The following is a 22,244-nucleotide window of genomic DNA, read 5'->3' on the forward strand; positions in this document are numbered from 1 at the left end:
AACTCAGTTCCTCATGATATTTGGCCAACTACCTTTCTTGCCAGCTTTCTAGGAGAACCATTAGCTGTGCAGTCAATAGGGACAGGTGTGGGACACTGAAAATTATTTAGATAGATTGTCAAATATATTGAATGAAAAAGTGTATATTTTTTATAAGTGGATTGTTTATAATGCCGCAGGGATTTTGTGATGCCTTCAATTCACCCAGTGATGAACATTGGCAAGCACCAACAAAAAGCCACGTGCAAAGGCAAGATGCAGGCAGGTGTAAGAACAGAAAATCTCACATATGCCCTCCACCTTACTGTATCATCCCTCGGTCCCCCTGCCACAAACTCTGTTGCAGCAGGCAGAAAAAGATAAATGGCAATCTAAATTTCTGCGAAGTATTTCAGAGCTCCTACATTCCTGGGAGCTGTACACAACTCCAATGTACTGGCAGTCTAGTTAATTAGTTTTTGAGACGTTAATGCCTTCTTAATCATTGACTTAATAGTTTTGAATAGCTTTGTAAGTTTTAGCTGCTGTCGTTTATTACTCAGGAAAATTAATTTAAATTAAAACATTTGTAAGGCAGGTTTTTATGAGAATATTACCAACATCTTCATTGTCTGGGGAACAGGTGCAAGATCATCAAAGGTATCTTTCCTTCTGGATCAATTTTCCTGTAATGTTTTCCAATAAAGGGGTGGGGGAATAATGTTACTAGGGGGAAAAAAGTTGTCTTAGCACAACACATTTTAAAAATGATTCATAGCAAAGTACAAAAGCAAAGGGAAGATAACAAAATCTGTTACAGTGCATAAGGTCTTTGAAGTTATTTGCTTGATAACAAAAGGAAACATTTTGAATACTGGAGTCTGTGCTGAGTAAAATTATAAAATGAGCTTCTGCAATTGTATCAAGTTTCTCTTCCTTGAACATCTACAGCCAACACCATGGCAAACTTGGACCTAGGTAGGACTCTTGAGCAGCACACTGTCAGCCTAATAAAGACAGAATTAAAACATTTAAAAATGCTTTTAAGGACAACACCTCTGCATTTCATAATACTATTTCCTGAATTTGGACATAACAGCATTTGTTTTCAAAAGAGAATAAGTAATACTACACTGCCAGGGCAGTAGCATCCCTTTGTGTGAATATTTCTCAGATGCCATATCTCAAATACATTCAAGTGGAATGTTGCTCAGCACAGAAAACATATATTTTTAAATAAGCATCCACCACATTTTGCTCTTGGAAGGTAAGCCAATATAAATATTGAGGGATACCTTCTCTGCCTGAAGACTCCAATCTACAGGGGAGACTTTGGCTGTTGGATGGAGGAGGTGCTGTTTATTGGATTACTCAGCAGTTTACCATTAAACTGAAGGGTTTTGACAGTGTGTAAAAGAAAGGATAAGAACACTGAAGCCACAATACCACCAAAGCAAGCAGGGGAAGTGTCTGTTTCTGCCACAGCTAGAAAACTTCATGGCAGCACTGGTGAACAGCCAGGAAGCTAATGAAATAATGGGCAGGGGTTAAATAGTATCTACTTGTGTCTTTATAAACCAAAATACCTCAATAAATCTGATTCCCCATGCTTGTCTTGGGAGTCTGTAGTACAAATAGCATGGAGAGATATTCTAATTACTTTTTTGAACCATGAAGAGGCATTGGTTGCAATTTCTTCCTTTTAATTCTATCAGATATTAGAAACAGACAGGAGTTTGTTGGTGAAATGTTTTCTGCACTGTGAGAAAATGCAGACCCATCTGAACGAAAAGTGTCTGTGGAAAGCATCTGAATTTCCTGGTATTGAAACATTTTTCAGGGAAAAGCTTCAGAAATCTACATGTTTCAGTGTTAATAGCAAAGCTGGTTTTGTGTTTTCAATGGTGGTTTTCCAAAAAAGGATGAGAAAGGCTCAAGCTAAGATGTAATAAATTGTTTTAAACCACTAAAACTACCCTTTAATTTTTGGTTTATGTAATTCTTTGAAAAGCCCATTTTTTAATCAGACTCTTGGTAGGAAATAATTTCAATGTTTTCTGCTTTTTCTGATAGGTAAATAAATGAACCTGTAGACTATTATACTGGTTCTCATATGTCTAGAAAACATAATCTGTGTTTTGTTTCTTCTCTTGTATTAGCAATAAAAATAACTACTCTCATGCTTATAACAAAATATGTTAAGATATAAGAAGTGTTTTATGAGTTTTCATGCCAAAGAAAAGAAATTAAAGCAGGTAACAGGAGCAGGCTGAGTACTTTTGGACAAAAGGAACAAAGCTGAAAGACAGGCTTCATGATTCTTAATTAATTCAAAGTTAATTATAGTGTTTATAACCATGTGGTTAAAATCTTCATATAGAAAATGTTTATGGCAGCAAATAGACAGTAATTTAACTGCATTAAATTTTACTTAATTTGAAATAAGAATGTTGCATTAAGTGAGCTTAAATAAATGGCAAGGTTCTTTCTCTTGTTTAGCAAGACAAGTGGCAAACAATTTAAACTACTGACCTGGAATGTCAAACACAAACACTATAGAGTAATATTGCTTCAACATAAGCAGAGGGTCATAAAGTCCACCAGCTTAATTGCTAGTTTTTCAACCAAGCACAAGATAATTCTAAATTATGAGTCAGTTCTTCCAAAAATATATCTATTGCATTGAAAGAATATCTGATGTTGATCCAGAGATTAAGAGAAAAACTTTTTATTTAAAAATACTGTGGAGCTTGGTAAATTATTACATAAAGGATATTAGTTATTTATAAAAAATAATCTCTTCTGTAGTGTGTTACTACTTTAGTATCCTACTCTGCTTTAGCACTGATTTGTATTTCACACATTTAGAGCATTTTCTATTATTTCTTGATAGCCAGTTTGTTTATATTCCCAGACTACCTACATCTTGATTAAATGATCTTCCACCTGCTGTCCCCTTTTGATAAGAGAATCCCAAAATGGCATCTTGGAAACTACAGCAAATTTAGGGCTGCAGCTTCAAAAAGGAATGTTTCAAAAAAGAAGGGTAGGGAAAAAAGTACAGAGAGAACCTTTGCAGCAAAGCCTGAGATATAAATTCTTAATCTGATGTTGAGTCAGGCTGCCAGATTTTGGGATCAGAATAGCTACTTCATCACAGAAACTCTTGGATATGGTCCTTGACCCTGAGGTACACATTCCCCTTTGAAGAGAGAGCTAAAGCTCCTCCGGAGATCAAGTTGAAAAATCGTCTGTTGGTGCATCTCCTTATTTCTGTTCCATGCTAAATCTCAACTGTGGGTGAAATTGTACTAAGCAACTAACTTGTTGAGTGTGCTGCTCTGCACTTTCTGTGAGCACTGTAAGGTGTGATGTAGAGCTGATGTAAACGTGAACTTCATTCTGGGTTAGCTGAGCAACCTTCTGCCTCTGCCAGGCACACACATTGTTCACCACATACAGGCCAACACAAAACCCCAGGATAAGGACCAGCTACAAGAACTGTCACTGGTGCTGCTGTACATGAGAAAGGTGAGAATTCAGAGGGTCTAAAGACTTATGCCTGTGCTTCATCTCCCACCTGCCAAGAAATGAAGGACCTAAACAACTCCACAGAAATCCAGGCATTTTGTTGGTTCCAGTGCCACAGCAATCCATGCACTTCTCATGATTACCCAGCCAGTCTATGGGAAGGACGAAAATATTGAAATTGGCACCAAGAAACAGCTGAATTGGAGTAAAGTATTATCTCGGGAAATGGTGCAAAAGAAAAGACCTCTGTTCAATATCCAAAACTCAGATTCCAGACTTTCTGATTTCTATTTTCTGAATCCTTGTGTTCGGAATAAAAGTAGAATGAGAAAGAGATTAATTGAAGAGGATCCATTAGAATCAAACAGCACTGTTTTGATGTTTTATAGTTCAATTTAGGCTAAAAATGTGACACCAGGCTTTTCCAAAAGCCCCACAATATTTCTTGGTTTCACCTACATCAAGAAATGCCACACAGCAAGCCTTTCTTGTGGCACAAAATTTTACTGCGTAGTGCTTTGTCAATTCCTTGCCACAGAACAGAAATGTCATAGAAAAACAAAGCCAACAAATGAAATGAACTTTTCTAACATCAAGAGACGTTTAGATTGTATAGGCTTTAGGCCTGGGGTTGAAAAAAAGGGTTCCCTTCTATATGATGTGGTTTGCCCATTATTGAACCCTGGCACAGCAGGACTTCCATTCATGTCTAACCATGCTACTGGAACTAGTTACCCAGCCCAGTGCTGAGGACAGACATTAGACATTTCTGAAGGGAAGGAAGATCAGGATCTTTTTGTGAAGTCAATATCTTTAAATAATTAAATTAAATTGCTGCTTACATTTATGTGCTTTGATTCAGGTACTGTAAATTCTCCAGAGGGCTGTGGAGGGCTGTATGTTGGAGAACTTCTTACTCTTATTATGGGCAGAGACCATAGTCATGAAGGGAAAACCAAAACATAAGTCTAAAAAAGAGTGACTTTTTTTTTTTCCATTAAGAGTCTTTTCAAAGATGAACCAAATATATAATTTCTATCTTTAGGCTACATAGTGAAGGTTGGCTGTTGGATGTATTTCGACGCATTCATGGTGAGGAAGGCACGTTCTTTGTTCCACTGGACTTGGAGATTTCCAGTCAGGAGCTGAGCTACATTATGAAAAGGGCTGAGCAGTGGAGAGGAATCAATGGTGAAAGACGGATGGTGAGTGGTGAACAGATTCTCCAAAAAGAGTGGTCCAAATTAATGCTTTGGATGTCTTAGTGTTATTCAAAAGAATCTAGATATTAGAAAATTATTCTTAGGGTGCTTCATTGAATGGAGAAGCTAAGAAGCAGCATGTTCAGGAGAATTTTGTGATGTTGCACATTGCATGTACGTTGCCTGAACATCCTGAGAGGTTACAATCTGCTTAGTAACCAAAGGCTTAGAGGCATCACTGATGTCATAAAGTTTTCTGTGCTGTCTGATGGTTCTTGACTGGCTCTTAGAGACTTCCTACTGGTTTAAATATCAGTATCATCCCAGATAATTTCTCAGTCAGTTCAGCAAACTGAGTATTTCCATGAACAAGTAGAACTCATTCCTTAAGAGGGCATGGGTGAGGCTGGCCTGAGAAGGGGGTGTGAGTTTGGTCTGTCAGATATAGAGCCATGCTTTTCTCCCTGGCCCTTTTCCTCCTGGATTGTCCAGAACAGTGGGCTAAGCTGGAAATCTGCAGGGAAAGGTACTCTGCTTTGGTTATCAAAATAGTTCCTCTTTCTTTTCCATTAAGCCATAGCCTCTAGTCCCATATAAAGACCTTAACCTGTGATGTATAGGAGATACATTCTGTGTTTGCAAAGTGTCCAGTGGGGGGGACGTCATCCACAGATGAGGCTTCTGGTCATAATTGCTTTCAGAGAATTGAAAATAGAAGAAGTAATGTGGTCAGTAGTCTCTGAGGGACATTGTCCTCCTTCCTTCCTTGCTTTCTGGCTTTGCTTCAGTGTTATTAATCCCCATAGGACTAATTTACAAACCAGCTCTTGGACAATTGGTAAAGTGCTCATCTCTTTGATCTATATATCTGTGAATGCCTCTGTGTACAATGCTTTGTTTGGTAACTCTCCTGCTTCAATATAAGAAAGAACAGATTCCCCAATAGGAAGGAAATTAGTCCACTTAAGCCTGTATGAGTTGTTTTGTTTTTCTTTTCTAACCCTCTGGAACAAGGGACTTAAGATTAGGGTCTGTAGGTTTTTCAAATCTCTATAACTACCTCTGAAAGATCAGCAGTTTATATAAATATATAGCCTCAGTTGTCACTGTTATAAACATCTGCCACAGCTGTAATTATTTTCCACTTTTTTTTTCCCCTATGATGACAGTTTGGACCCTGAAAGGAAAAACTGAATGAAAAAGCAGATACTCAGTAAGCTTAATTTTTGTGGGAAAGTGCAAAGCAGCACATGGTGTTTCAGCAGAGGGGAGGGAAAAGGTTTGAAAGAGTGAACGTGCTTCCACAACCACCTGCCTCAGACATTCCCACTTTTTGTAGATATAGAACTTATTTTGTCTTTCCCAGTAAGGAAAAGAACTTTTTTTTTTTTCACTTCAAAACTTTCTGCAATAATTCAAAGTATTACCACTGATAATTGGTTTCTGTTATCTTTGTTACAAATTAAGTAAGGTCAAACAAAGAATACATGTAGTGGACCTTATTTTGCATGCCAGGACCACCAATTTGGAAAAAGTGGCAGATAAGGAAACAGCAAACAACTGCATTTCTAAGTACTGAATAAATTTTTAATGATCTTTCCATCATATAATTTCTTGCAGCAGAACAGAAAGGGTTGGATAAGGTGAACAAAAAAGAAAAACAAAAAAAGAAGGGTAGGAGGAAAGGAGGAATTGTCGGGGTAAAGACAAATGGAAATGAATGGAAAAAAAAATTACTTCTCTGAATACAGGTAGTCTGTACGTGAATGGAGGAAACCTGAATGGGTTGTCCACTCCTACAGTAAGACATAATTCAAGGGACAGAACACTGAAAGGCATGACCCATAGCTGTAGAAACGTGTAAGTGCCTAGTTTTACTCCCAGTATGCAGACTAGCATGTGTGAAAGGCCACATTGAAATGTGAAATCTTAGTCTGAGATCCTTTAAAATGGGCCCAGCCTCAGCTGGATTCAGCACCTCAGATGGTGCAGTCAGAGTAGAGGGAAAAATCCCAATGCCTCACAGGGAGCAGCACACATTTCGTTCAACAAAGGAAAGTGATGCACAGTTTTGTCTTTACTAAACCCCTAAGTTTCTGGTTCCTATTCTTTCTACATCTGCATGAATTTCATGCCTTTTCCTTGATGTCATCCCTAACCAAAAGCCAGGCTGTGACAGTGTTAAACATTCCTGTTCTCTGGGGGACACACTGGTGCAGACTGTATGAAGTAAGAAGATTTAAGCAATGTGGAAGGAGCAGAGGAATTTGCCTCACTGGCATCTCCAGAGATGATCTCTACCATTTACTTCAGTGGTCACAAGATCTGCCTCACAATGGGGAAAATTTGTGAGTGGAGACTAGTATTCAAAAGTCCTGAATTATTGGTAAAAAACACAAATACTGTGAAAAAAGAACCACTCTTCAAAAATCAAAATCTTTCCCATCTCATCCTCCCCTTTTTTTTTTTTTTTGGTATTATTTTGATGAAAAGGGGAACCATCAAAGGAAGTGTTGTTAGCTCTTTACGAATCTAGTTTTACAATAAAAAATTTTCTCCATTCTACAAATAAGTTCTCCACATGGAGCATCTCCCTGCAAGAGTGGGAGCTGTATTTGCAGGTCTTTTTATGCTCCTAGGCATTGCAGATACTGAAAGACCCTTTTTTCTGCCATAGATTTGCATAAGGTATTTATCTTGTCCCTTTCTTTTTGTATGTCTAATTGTACAAAGTAATCAGTATGGAAGACACATCACTAGGTCTTATTGCGTGCATTATTAATGTGTTAATTTTTAAATAAAATACGAAATTAACTGTGAACAATTTTTATAAAGGGAAGCATGAGACTGCCATATCTTACATCACTCCACATAAAAAATATGTTTTAAATGGAGGTCATTCAAGTAAATAGTCAGTCAAACCTTCTGGAAAAAATAGGTCCACATTTTTGCAATATTTTCTTGCTATTAACCATGTGCTTCTCATTTTTATTCGCTGGATTAAAAATTGCCCCATAAATGGGTATTTTATAATATGCTTAATTTCCTTTTATTAAATTGATAAATGCAGCAGCAGAGGACACATTTACAATATGATGAGAATTTAAGGTTATTGCATTTTATAATTTTTATATTGTTCAGAGGAGTGATTTGTCATTTGTGGAATGATATCGACATCCTGCCATCATTTCAAAGTATTTTCAGTCTTTCTTTTGATAGGAGAAAGGTCACTTTCTGTAGACCAGGAAGACATCAGTCTATTAAACTAATTTGCCTACATGCAAATTTTGTCATTTTTACCTCATTAACTATTTATCATAGAGTAAAAAAATATATATATTCATGAAGGGGCAGCTAACAGCCTGATGGAGCTGGAACTAATATTTTGCAACTCTAATGATTTTTTGCATCCTTAATTAGATAGCATAAGGTTGATATGATTAGGTCAGGATGTAGTGTTTTTCATTAAAATACATTTTAGAAGCTGTATTCATAATCTGCCCTTGCAATTAAATAATGAGCCTATGAGTTTAATATTATCGACCCAATTATTATCCCACGGAAAAGTATACCTTTAATAAATTTGTGCCGTAGGACCTTCATTAGCAACAAAACGAATTATATTTCCAGGTACACAGATTACACGGCCACAATCACATTTATGTAGTGGTTGGGAAGGCACTGTGCAGGCAGAGCCACCGTAACCCTGTACCTCACAGAAAGGCCCTTGATTATTCTGGAAAAAGCCATTTACAACGCCTTTAATGAGGAAAGATGCAAAGAAGTAAAAATGCCACCTACAGAGGCAGGCAGAATCATTTCTAGAAAGAAACGTGCTGAAGCAGCATTCTGTGCAGCAGTGCTAGGAGGAAGCCTGGGCCCCCATTCCTCCATTCCTGTTACAAACATGAATATTAGCTGATCTTTTATTAGAGGCAGTCACGTGATAAATGTGTGTCAGATTCTAGAATTGGTAAAATCAGGACCGGTGGCAGACTGGAATATTTTAGTCTGCTATTGTTAGCAGATCAGTGATGAGGGCAGGACCCTGGATTTTAGCCAAGAATTTCCTTTTCTTTCTAGAACTAATAAAAGTGGCAATGTCTTTCTGTCCTCACCGAGTAATTGCTTTTTGTTAAGTAATAGTTTAGAGCCAAGGTATGAGGTGGAATTTTCTTTTGTCTAAACAAATAAGAATTAAAAAAACCCAAACAAACAAAACAAAAAGAGGGGGGGAAGTATTTCTAGTAAAACAGCTGACCAGAGATGGCCTTTTAAGTGGTATCTGTTGTGATCTGGTTGTTAGGGGCGCATCAGTTTGGTCATGTCTAAAGCCGCTGAACTATTTCTCAGGTCAGTTGCTATTAGCAGGAATAAAAAGGAATAAATATGGCCCTTAGAGATTGTTACTGGACTCAGCCCTCAAAGTGCCACCCCTGCTTGCAGAGGGACTTTTTATGTAGTAATACTAAAGATGAGAAAAGTTGTGCAATAGTAAGCTGAAACAAAACTGCATACCAAGCACAGGCCCAAAATATTGGCACATGAGGAGGTTTTCTGGGAAAAAAAATGCAAGGTCTGTAGGCAAGAAGATAATGTGAAACTTACACTTGAAATAAAGCCTGATGCACTGCAAAATTATTTTAATGAGACTAGGGCTAATTTTCTAATTTTAAAATGATATTATAGCAAACCATAAAAAATTACCCGGCAGTAGATTTTTGAAAGGAAAATATATTTGTAATTATCTTGAACACACAAGATTACTTCAGGGCCTATTATCGACACAATTTTTGGTACCACTTTACACTAATTTGCATTTATTACTCTCAGGCCAACTATTAATATGTTAATAAATAAGTCATTAATACTTGTTATTTAATTGCTATCTATTTATTCCTGTTCGATGATGCATTAATTACTTGTGAATAGTTGAGGGCAAAATTCTGCCCTTGCTAGTGGAATCAACACTGGTAGGAGAGGAAACTGATGTTGCATGTGGCAGCATTGCTGGAGAGCAAGTCTTTTAACTCATTTGGCACAAGGGGGTTAATTTTGATTTTGTCTTAGAGGAGGCTTCATGAGCCTCCAAGCTGTGCTGCAGCAAAGCTGCTGGACCACCAGTGGAGGCTGATGAAGGCAGGTGGTACCACACCTGAGGTTGCTGCAGTTTGTCTCTTATGATCCTGGTCTTGCTCCAACACTGGAGTTTGGAGTTGCTTGCACATATAGGCTGATGGATAAAGAGAAGGGAGGGGCAAAAATTGAAGCAATCTGAAAGCCAGCTCTACGCGGGGGAAAGGGTGGCACATAGTGTGTAGTGAGAAATGGAAATAGGCATATTGCTTTCTTGCTGTTGGATATTAGAAAGAGAAAAACTAGAATCCCCAACTGTGCTCTAATTCAAAATCCCAGATTCGTGCTCTCCAGATCCCCTTGTATAATTTGACTGTAGTGTAGATCAAAAAAGGCTGAAAAATATACTGACATAATAATTGATATATTTTCTGTTTGAAGGTTTAGCACTACTCTGAATGTGATTTCTTGACTATTTTTGATGAACAAAATGGTGAGACCAGGCCAAATTTTGAACAAGAACACCAGCCTGTTTTTGTGACTAACAGATCTGTTAATCTTAAATTTGATCTTTTTGGAGTTGTAGGGTGAATTTTTCCCATGAACACAAACACAAATTTTGTTGTTGCTTTTCAGGAAGACCAATTTCCAAAAGACAGGTAAAAAAAGTTGCAGGGATATTTTGACTTAAAATAAACAAATGATTGAGGAAATGTGCTGGAAGGGATAATACCCTAGTACAGATTGTGGAGGCCTGAAGGAAAAGTCAGAAAGCACAAGGTAGTAATAGGAGAAAAGAAACAGAAGTGGTTCAGGAATTTGTGCAGAAGACAGAATCATGCCAAAGAAAATAGAAAGAAACTGAGAGAAATGCAAGGTAAGAGAAATTGATTGGAAAGTACAGCTATACAAGATAACTATAATCAAGGTTCTGTAGAAGAACTCTTCTCAAATTGCTAATTAAGATACCTGTCTGCAAATGCAGACAGGGAGACATGTTGAGAAAGCAGAAGTATACAAAATGTAAATTTCTTTTTTACTCATTCACTCTTCTATTTCCAAACTTTTTTTTACTTTGAGCTATACCTTATATATAAAAATATCTCATGTACACTGTATTGTATGTTTAAGAAATAGCAAATGGCTGATATCACTCAAGCTGCTGCTCATAAGGCCTTATAATTTTGATCTGTGGTTTCCTTTCCCCAAACTACTTTCAGTGATCTTTTAGAAAACTAGCGTGTTGCAGGTTTACAATTAGATTTCTTCGTCCTGACCTTAATCCATACTGCAAAAATTTTTGGAGCTGCTAACTGGAGCTCTCACTACAACATCTCCCACGGTTTAGATTGTATGAAGAATAAAAACTTCTATGCTGTAAGTGTAGCATAGGAGAGTAAAAAGCAGTAGCAAAGCTGATTATGAGCCTATCTAGAAAAATTAGCAGTAATATAGAATTTAATTCCTTGCATGCCAGTATGGATAAATCACTGCGTTGATCTGGGGTAATGCACAGTTGTTAAGCCAGTACAAGCAAACTACCCTGCTAGTGCAGAACAATGCAGCTCAGCACGTTAAGGTGACATGTAATCACCTGTCTGCTACAGAAATTGCAGGAGGAGAACCTCGACCCCTTGCAGTCAACAGCAAAATTTGCACTGACTTTATTAGGGCCAGAATTTCCATCTATCTGTGTGAGCAAAGGGGAGGGGAGGAAATAGGGCCACGTCTCACTGAAATTCTTCGTAATCCATGTGTGTAAGGTCAGATTCTCATTTGGGATAAATTATTGAAGGCAGGGTCTGTATTTTTTATAAAGATTAAATAGAGATTGAAAGTCAGAGATGAGCAGAGGGGAAGCTCAGCCCAGTAATGGGATGTTGCAGAAAACAGAGCAAAATGTAAGGTCAGAAAAGAGGGTAGCACTCTCTTGTCTCTTAGATTTAAACCAAAATGATTTCTATATGAAAAGACGAGGCCTTGAACTGTATAAGATTGAAATGGCCATATGGTTCTGAAACACTTTGCTCTCTATTCCTTTAGAGTATTTAGTCCACAGGGAGTGGTGGGTGAAAAGAAGAAAAGGGGGGAAATGCAGATGCTCGGAAACATCTGGAATAGCCAAATATGCTGACCATACCCAGGCATGCCATTAAACTTCACAACTGTTGATTAGTAATTCATCAGAAAGTGCAAGCTTTGGAAAACATGGTAATGCAGTCTAGGTAAAGGAAAACCTTCTTTTGCCTGTGTGGATAGGTCTAACTAGTGGAACTGCTTAAACAGATGTGCACACAAAAAGAGGCCTTGTAATAAATTATAACAATGGTGGAACAGATATAATCAACAAGTAAACTAATGGAAACAGCATTAGAAATTGAGCTGTTAGAGTAACACTGCACAACACTTGCTTGATTCCATGTTGTACCCCATCTTAAAGAGAAAAAATAATTAAAAAAAGGAGAAAATGGGGATTAAAACCGCCACATCTATGAAAGCTTCTCAGAATCTGAAAGTGGCATGACAATAAGTTAATAGATTAAAACAGATAAAAAGAAAAGCAAGTTATGCAAGCTATGCGGATGCAAATACTATGAGCTACTTCTTTTTTCTGGTTGGCCTGTTCATGGTAAGTCTATAAATTGAAAACAAAATTATTTAGTCAGACTCCATGGAATTTACTTAGAGAGGTAGTAAACCTCACCTTGCGTTTAGAAAACATGTATTTTATTTCCCCTTTCAATTTGTATTTTGTTTCCCTTTTAAATTAGAACTGATTTATTCAAGTGTCCTTTACTACCCCCATTATATGCACAATATAGTGTGAGTGGTAAATGGTAACAAATCATTTTAATCCTAAAATCAATAAATTAATTATATAAAGGCATTAGTGAAGATGAACCAAACTAACAGTCTGCAGACATCCTTCTGATTATACACTGGCAGAAAGGTGTTAATTTCTCTAATACTTCAACAGACATCCAAACTCTTTTGTCAGAGATGTTGGACAGTGATGGAGGAGGAGTACACTTAACTGTAATTTTTGTAGTAATTCATGGGAAGCCTCATTGACATGTGCTAATGGCACTTGATTGCCCTCAAGATGTTTTCACAACAGAACTCTGCAAGTGCCACATCAAGGTTTGCTCAGTCAAATAGTTTTTTCTCCTTGCATCTAGATAATTTGTGACCACAGGCAAACTTTTGAAAATCCAAGGTGGTTTGCAACACTCCGTTGGGGTGAATCTGTCATCAGCCGGCTGGTACAGATCGGTGCACTAATGAAGAGCAAGCTCTTTGGGTTTTTTGTCATTTCTGTGCAAGCAATCCATTTTGTTTCTCCTCAGTGGCAGGGTATGTTATACATCTCATCCTGTATAATCTGACTTACATTATAATTTGATTCATACACAGCCTTTCCACAGAGATTAATTAGCATCAGGCTTGAAGTTTGCAAGTGAAAATATGATAATTAGTTTTCTTGGAACGTTAACATTTCAACACTTCAGGTTCTCTCCATCTTTGTCTTCAATGAAGCTGCAGTAAACGAGCACTATTTCTCTTCTAAATCAGACTCTTGTGAGGTTTGAAATACAGACATTTTCATCAAGCTGGATAATTTCCATAGAAAATTTACTAGCTCATGAAATATTGCAGGAGTAATTCATACAATGACTCCCTTCTCCCCTTGGTAGGTTGAAGTATGATGTGAGCAGTTCTGAAAACCCTCAGGACAGTCGCTTATTTAACAATGGTGATTCCTACTCTTTGTAGCAAAAATCAGCTGACTCTTCATTTTTTTGCACAAAACAGAATAAGCCAATAGGTCTCTCCTGTGGTTGTCGGGTAGTGCTGTAAACAAGGTTACATTAGTGGTGTAAACAAGGTTACTCCCTGCACTCTTTTGTTCTCTTGGAGTATTTAATATAGGTAACTCATTTGGCATATACAACATCTCAGGAACAGTAACTTAGAAGGATTCTGAAAAAAATAGTAATAGATCTGAGTAATGAGAACATTCAACATTACAATAGTGAGTAAAAATGTTATATGAAATATCAACCCTGATGATTTAGGGACACAATGTAATTGCTAACATATGGGGCTTAAGAAGAAACTCACATTATGGAAAAGTTATTGTGTTGTTGTCCATTATGGGTGTGTGTAGCTGTTTAAAAACTAGTACTTGCTTAAAAATTTCTGATTTATACTCCCTGGTGTTAAACAATTTCCTTTTACCAAGGATATGGATGTTTTAAAACATTTCAGCCTTCTCTAATTATGAAATTCCCTATTTAAGATGTAATTAATCTTATTACAACTCTGGCATCAGACATCCACTGAGCTTGGTCAGGGTACTGTTGATGCCCATTGATTTAGTCATGTTAGGGGTAAGCGAAATTCTTAACCAAGGTAGAATCTAAATTACCAGGTGGTTGTGAGCTTGCATATGCAAAAGCATGAAGTTCATGTGTCAATTGTGTATATAACTGCAAGAATGATTTTGCAGATCAGGCTCTTTTTTTTCTTCTTTTAAAGAAAATTAAATTTAATTGTCACACATAAGGCTGCTGACAAAGACTGAATTACTTTAGATGCACTAGAGAGCACTTAAACAATGTTATAAAACTGAAGCCTCAGTAGCTTGTTTTCTTGTAATGACCTTTAAATATTCTGGGAACTAATAATATCTAAATGTAAAATTCCACACACTGACAGCAGAGACTACTGAAGACACTTGCACAGGGCAGAGCAAAATCTCTTTGCCCACTGACTGGGACAGGTCCATTCTGTCATTCTGTTTTCTGTCTTAACCTGACCTCATAAGGCAAAGTAAACTGTGTCTGAGCCTACAGGTGAGCTTTGCCTACAGGTGAGCTAAAACGAAGTGCAGGCAGAATGAATGTAGGTCATAGGACTCAGCGAGGATACCTGTCCTTCCTGCTATAGATATGCTAAAACTTCTGGTCTCAGTGGGCTGCAAACCCCAGCTGTGGATTTGAAGAAGCTACCCTTGGAAGCTTAGAAATAGGGGATGGATTAGACTTCCTCTGCTGAAGCCTGAAAGCACTGTCCAAAGCTTATATGCTGAAGTTTTCTGAAAGGGTCACAATTTTCACCCTGACGTATTTGTCAGGGCACAAATGTGCTCTCACCATGCTTCCCATCTACATAGTTTTTCCTATCTTAGCAATAATCAGGGCATCTAAACGAACAGTAATTTCCTGGGTCTGTCTGAAACCTGGTGTGAGCGTCTCTGAGGCCGGCCAGTGAGACTTTGTTGTTGAACAGAGCCTTGTTTTCTCCTGATCGACAAAGGGGGAGAGGAAGACATGCCCCAGGGAGGTGAGGTTGTAAGGAATTCCTTCCAACAACAAAAAAGAGAAGGAGGCAAATTGACTGTTTTATTAGGAACATGATCTGTAGTGTTTTTCATCTGGAGAGGGGATTGTTGCATGCTGATGAATAACGGGTATCGTATCACAAGAGTGCTAAAATGCCCCTGAGCAAGTTTGTTCCTTCAGCTCTCCTTCAGCAGCTCCTGCTATCCCAGCCACTGACCTGTGAAATGTGGTCGCGTGCTCTGGATTTTTTCCCGTATTTTGAAAGCTGTTCTTTTCATCTTTCAAATTATTAGCCTAAACAGTTCAATGGGAGTTGCATTTGTAAGGGTTTGTATATTAATATTAATGGAAAATCTGACAGGTTGGGTGGCCAGAGAGGAATAATCATGCCTTTCAGGTGACACGTAAGTATACAGCAGGTTATATTGATTTATTGTTTTGAAACTTAGTTTTGTCAAAAACAGAATGGCCTTCTAAAAATCCATATTTTTGGAATAAAATACTATGGTTCTAGAGAAGAATGTCTAGAAATGATCAAGGGAGAAAATTGGCTCCATCTTCATCAGAGCATGCCAAAGTTAGAAGCTGCCAAACTTTGAGTCTCATGCCACCTTGATAGAAATGGGCACTGTTCAGACAATCTACTTTCCACATGAATCCTAGGGCCTTCCTTCTCTCCTGTTGGCTTTGAATACTTCTCACTGTTCCTAACATAACGATCACCTTGACAGTTCTGAGGTTTTTATCTCCTCTGCTTGTTGGGTGCAGGGACTTATTTGCACATCAGGCTCCCTGATTATAGACCCAAAATGCATAACTTACCCAGTGACACTAGAATCAGCATACTGATATAACATTTCAGTGCTACCATCAGGCACTAGGACTGAATTCCTGTTCCCTCAAAAGAAGAGAGGAAAAAGGAAAGGGCAAAGCTAGGCAGTGCCTTAGGGAGCTGTGCTCCTCCTGAATCTTGCCTAGGCTACAGCAGTGGGAGCAGCTCATCCGGTTTTGCAGGGCATTTGTCTGGCTAGTGTAACCACGAAAGGTTATTTAAAAATAGGAAAATTGCACCTGGTCATTTAAAACATTTCAGAAGGGGTTGTTGCGCCTGTCAGATGAACGGCCATTGAAATTGGCACGTTGGCCATGACATGAGTAATTCTTCAATGAATCAGTCTTTTTGCATAGAAAATTATCCCATCAGAAACACTCTGAGTAGCACTAGCCTGCAGGCTTGAAGCTTAAGCTCAGTCACGGCATAAAAACCTCCCCAGCCTTGTTTTCTTTTGCAGCTGAGATTACCCATTTAGAACTCGTAATTTAGACTTTTCTCAGATAAACCCCCTTTTGTATTAATGAGTCTTGCCTGAGAGAGCAAGCCTGCCAACTGGATCCTTACTTCACTAGTTCACAAAGAAGGATGCTTATTTTAGCCTTATGAAACACACTTGGGCTATGCATTGCCATTTAACAAGTGGGAAATAATGTAGTAAAGGTAGAAAGCTGGTTTCTGTCTCTTTCAAAGTCAATATATGCAGAGAAAAAAACCATACATGATAGTGCCTTGTTAAGCTTTTTAGGATTACTCTTCTCTTTACCTTGATTATTTACTCTTTGCTGAAGTCTGATGGGCTTCAAATATACTGAAGGCTTGTGAACCTGGGAGCCTAAGCCCTCCTCCTGCTAGGGAAAGGTTTATAGACTAGTTCCTTTCATTATCGCTTTATAAATGGCATTGTTTGAAGCAGTGTGCACTGCAGCTTGAATAACAACTTGGAGGGTGTTAGTTAATTTGCTGTTTGCAAACTAGTGTCTTTTCAAGTGGTGTTTGTGGGGTTCAGGTAGTTGTTAGTATTTGGGACCGATGGGAAATATTTTATTGGCAAAAGTTATCCCACCTCATGCTTAAGTCTGGGCAGCACCCATTGGATGTATGCAGGGCTTCAGGGCTACAGATAGCTGTGGGTGCCTTTGGCTCAGTAGGTAGGTGTGACACTGACATAAGCCCTGCTTATTTCATCAGGCCTTTGCACAGGATGAGGGAGTCAGAACCTCCATCAGCACACAACAGACCTCTGTGGGTCACTCCTTCCTTCAAACAGCAGTGCCAGGATTGGAGCAATGTATTTGGACACAGCCCTGTTCAGCCACAATTCCCTCCCCAATGGGGTGATCTTCTATTGCTTGGTACTGTCAGCATCCCACATTTCAGAATAGCTGAGTCTGTGGTGTCCACAACACCAAATTGTTTGCTCTAGTGACAGAAAAAGAACTTCGGATTGTTAAAAGGTCTGGAATGTCTGACTTTTAAAGTGCCTTCCCGAAAGCTTTGCTCTTTCTGTCATAGCCCCATCCATTCTTGTCTTCCTCTCCGAACTTCACAGAATCATAGAATCAAAGAATACGCTGATTTGGAAGTGACACAGAAGGATCATCTTCTGATGAGTCCAGCTTCTGATCCTGCACAGAACAGCCCCAGAAGTCACACCATGTCCCCAAGAGCACTGTCTGAAATCTTAAATTCTGTCAGGCATGGTGCTATGACCACTTTCCTGGGGAGCCTAACCATCCTTTGGGTGAAGGACCTTTTTCTAATATCCAGCCTAAATCTCTCCTGACACAACTTCAGGCCATTCCTTCAGGTCCTATAACTGATCACCAGAGAGAAGAGATCAGTGTCTGCCCCTCCTCTTCCCCTCATAAGGAAATTGTAGACCAAAATGACATCTCCCCTCAGTCTTCTTCAGGCTGAACAGACCAAGTGACCTCAGCTGCCCCTCATATGGCTTCCCCTCAAGGCTCTTCATCATCTTCCTCACCCTCCTTTGGATACTCTTTAAGAGCTTAATATCTTTCTAATATTGCAGTGCCTGAAAGTGCACACAGCACTTGAGGTGAGGCCTCCTCAGGGCAGAGCAGAGCTGGACAATCCTCTCCCTTGACTGGCCATCCTGTGCCTGATGCTCCCCAGAACACGATTGGCTAATCCAGAGTCTTCTTTCTTGGTACCATGGCTTCCTTGTGTTTGCCTGACTATTTCTGCCATCCCTTGGTCCCCCACCTCTGTGAAAAGTAGGGGCCAGGATAACCTTTTTGGCTCTGTACCTGAACAAGTGGGTCCTGACCACTGTGGTGGTGCCAGCCCAGCATGGGTGTGCAGAGGAAGACAGTTTTAGGATTTGAGATGCATTCTGCAAAGAAAACAGATGTTCAATCAAGTATCTGAAGGATGTTGACCACCCACTGTGGCACAGACATACTGCTCATCTGAAAAGCACTGCAAGTTTTGTGATGTCTTTAAACTGACCAGATGTCCAGCCAGTGACTAAGAAGGTCCTTTAGCCTGAATGGGGAGAGCAGAAACCTATTGCAGACATTCCTACCATGTTGAAATACCCCCTTTTCATCACTTTTCATTACTCTTCATCCAAGGATGGAGATCCTTAGCTGTGCTGGGTCAGGGACCAAGGTACCATGGCTCCTTGTACACAGAATGCTTCATGGCTGGAGTGGCCTGGACTGTGGAGGTGCTTGCAAAGAAACTCAAGGCATGCAGTTAGATGTTGCACAGAGTGACAAAAAGAAAAGGAGGCCCAGCAATAGTAAAGTATACAAAATATTTTGTTGATCAGTTTTTGCAAGTAGAAGTATAAACATATGTGCATGAGTGAGAATGATATGACAACGGATTATGACTGTTTTTGAGTCTTTACCCTCAATTTCCTCTTGCTTACACTCTGAAAAGCATGCATGTCAACTGTCGACCAGGATTGATGTCACTCATATACATCCGTCTTGAGTAGCTATAAACAGCTTTAGACATCACAAAAGCAGTTTCTACATTGATTTCAATGTCTCATTGGTGTTAATTTATTTGTATGTGATACTAAATACTTGAAATCAAGCCTTTGGATAGCTTCCAAATGAGTACCCTGTGATGAAAAATAAAAGCAAATGGAATGGGCTTTTGGGGGAACAAAGAGGGAGAAAAACACCAAAAATGGCAAATGACAAAAAAAAAAGCCTCAAAACCAAAACAAAATACTGGAATCTTTTAGTAAACACAAAATCATTCTGCACTTTTTACAGTTTACACTCCAAATGCTGAGGTACAGCAGAGGGTAAGCAATCAAGAGTGAAGCAATATTTCTATCATTATTATTTACTATAAATGCCTGCTGAATTTTTATTTATTGTCAAGCTGAATGCAAAACACCATGAAAATAAGTGAGTCAAATTTTCCAGGAAATAAAAACACCTTTGTTTTTGCACTGGTGATGGGGCAAGTAGTGGTGTCTGTTGTAAGTGTCTGAGGTCTGACTCTCCTATATGCTCTGACATCTCGACAAAGCTCTAGCTTAGGCATAAATGCATGCCAGAGCTGTGTGAAAAGGCTGAGCAGTGTACAAAGAGACAGGGATTTATGATTTTCGAACCTGACAGTGCCCTTTAGGCCAACCATGGAGGAGCTCTGCTTGGTCTGCCATATATAGCCTCATCTTGGGTCAGTTAGTGTTACTTATTGTCATTTGTTGAATGTGTAATAGGATTTAGAGATGGATTAAGCGAAGTGTTTTGGCTTTAAAAGATTCTTTTGCTTTGTTTTTCTTTAGTTTCATGTAACAAACCTCTTTTCTGCCTGCACAAGAAAGGTTGAACAGTTTAAACAAAACCTAATGAAAATTCTTGAATAAGGCAAAGATGCTGCTGTTCAAATACGTTCATTCTGTTTTTGTGGTGATGTGGCATCATCATGAGTAGAGTTTGTTGTTTGTTTTTCTGACTGATGTGCAGCCAGGCAGAGATTCTAACTTAAAAGCTTAGGATGCAGATTCTCAGCCCAGACATTTTTGGAGAATCATTATCACTGCAATTGAGCAAGGAGATGTTTTACGGAATAAACAAGCCAAAAAAAATAAACAGAGAGCTCACAGAATTTTTTCATGTTTGCAACCCCGTAACATTTTGTTTTTCATATCTGTATTAAGCATGTGATGTTGAAAGTTACCAAAGGTCAAAGACTTTTTTCTTATTTGCTGAAGGATTCTAATACTCCATTTTCTTTTTCTTTCATAAGGGGGTAAAAGCTGTTTCAGAGCACAAACAACCGTTTTCATAACTTCCCTAAATTCAGAGAAATAATGATACAATATATTCATTGGATTGCTGAAGCATATTTACTGTGACATTAATCCTGTTCTAATACAGTTCTTTCAACTGAAAGTTTTTTTCTCTAGTCTGGGCTGAATTTTGCTTATTCTAGAACTTGGCTGTGTCTGAGGAAGAGAGAGAAGGGGCATTTCTTCATTCAAAAGATCATGTACATGCACATAATTTACTTGTGCCAGGAAGCTGATCCCTCTGCTCTGAGTTCCTGCTGCTTTGCCATCACCCACAGCACCTTTTCTGATCCTTTCAGTGCCAGGAGTGGCCCTAGCATGTATGTTTGTTCCCAGACTGGCAAGGTGCTGTGACCTGTGCCTGCCACATGATTTGTCAGATCAGACAAATGATTCCTGTATCTGTGCCTCTGTTACCTCTGGAAGGCATTTTCATCTTGCACACAATCCTGGGAGTTGTTGCATTTAGACTGAAACAATCACAGAAAATATAAACCAGAACCATATCACCACACTGCATTATTCAAATGAGAGGTCAAATTACCCCCACTGATGTAAGCAGGGTTGCCAAGGTCTAAACGAAGACACAACTTGGCCAAAGGTCTGTTTCTAATGTGAGGTTTGAAGGCTGGTAGGTCTTGACTCTAATATCAAACAGCTGCAAGTCAGTACCAGGTCCATTGAAAAATACACATTTCCCAAAAAAACCCTCCATAAACAAAAACATAAAACTCAACAACCCTGAATCTTGATATATTATTTAAACTTTGCCAGTGTTAAACTATGGTTGCTCATTGTTGCCTACTATTTTAGTTTGAGTTCCCTGTGTGAGACTATTTAGGTGCATTAAAGCATGCTAAAATATTTCAGTATAATGCTCATACTGCTTCTCCTCCCTGCTCTCTCTCTCACACACACAACCCCCCTGAAAGCCCTATACTAAAGCGGAATCCCGCTTCTTGTATCATTTGTACCTCTGTAGATCTGTGGCAGCTTCTCTTCATTTGCATTTAATAGCAGAAAGCTAATTCTGGATGTGAATTTAGTGAACTGGTAGCGTGAGCATGGAGGGAGGTCATTTATTAATCCTTACTTTCATTTTGCCGTGCAGCTTTTGGTGTCCTAAGATTACATGAGAAGACACTGTTATAAGTATAATCACTCAGGAACTCAACTACAGACATATATAAAAAATGTATACATTGCTCAGAAATTGTTAATGGCCAGCAAAGTATTCTTTTTCTGAATTACTGCCAAGTTTCAAAACTGCATGTGTCATCTTATCACGTACTATACATTAAGTGTTGGTCATGTAAGTCAGATCTGCCCTATGGGTATTTTAAATTGCAAACATAACTTTTTGAAACTCTATTGTAAGGGTTTTTATTTGGCTTGGTTTCTAAATCAACATAGTTTGTTCATACTACTTCAATTGCTTTTCCTTATTCTTTGCCACTCCTAAATCCTTTATCTGAACAAGATACAAAGATCAAGTAATTTGTTTGGTAGGTGAGCATCTAATGCTGCCTAAACTCTCAATAAAATATGTAGTAAATTTATGGTATGTACCTTTTTTTTTTTCATATGTAACCAGTTTAGAAGTGGAATCAAAACAGCATAGAAGTTAGTCATGAAAGAAGCATGTTCTTTTTTTATTTTTCCATCAATTTTTGGCAATAATAAACTTAAACCATTAAAGATAATAATGATCTCAAAACATTTGAGTTTAGGCATCTTTCCTCTGCTGTACAGTTGTAGTTTTACAGTTCACCTGAAACCCTCCTGCTGTATAACACAGCTCTTAGTTTGGATGTAGTTTCTTGTACTTGGGGTTTCAACCCATTGCACATCTTCCCTCCTGCCTGAGACCAACTGGACTGTACAATGTCCAATGCTTATTTTGGTTTCTTTTTCTCTTGCCACATAGTGGCTGACACTTTAAGCAGTTGTTCTTGAAATTCCAAAACCAACAAGAAGAATGAGAACATGAG

General features: G+C 38.6%; 1 protein-coding gene across 1 annotated transcript in view; it reads left to right on the forward strand.

Annotated features, from left to right (window-relative positions):
• Positions 1-22,244, forward strand: part of LOC136571660 (uncharacterized) — a 116,598-nt gene that overhangs the window by 68,352 nt on the left and 26,002 nt on the right. The window contains exon 11 of the mRNA XM_066572271.1: positions 4,556-4,715. Coding sequence (XP_066428368.1) covers positions 4,556-4,715 — 160 coding nt within the window. The remainder of the gene's footprint in view (positions 1-4,555; positions 4,716-22,244) is intronic.

Source organism: Molothrus aeneus, chromosome 1 (genome assembly GCF_037042795.1).
Source record: "Molothrus aeneus isolate 106 chromosome 1, BPBGC_Maene_1.0, whole genome shotgun sequence".
Taxonomy (NCBI): domain Eukaryota; kingdom Metazoa; phylum Chordata; class Aves; order Passeriformes; family Icteridae; genus Molothrus; species Molothrus aeneus.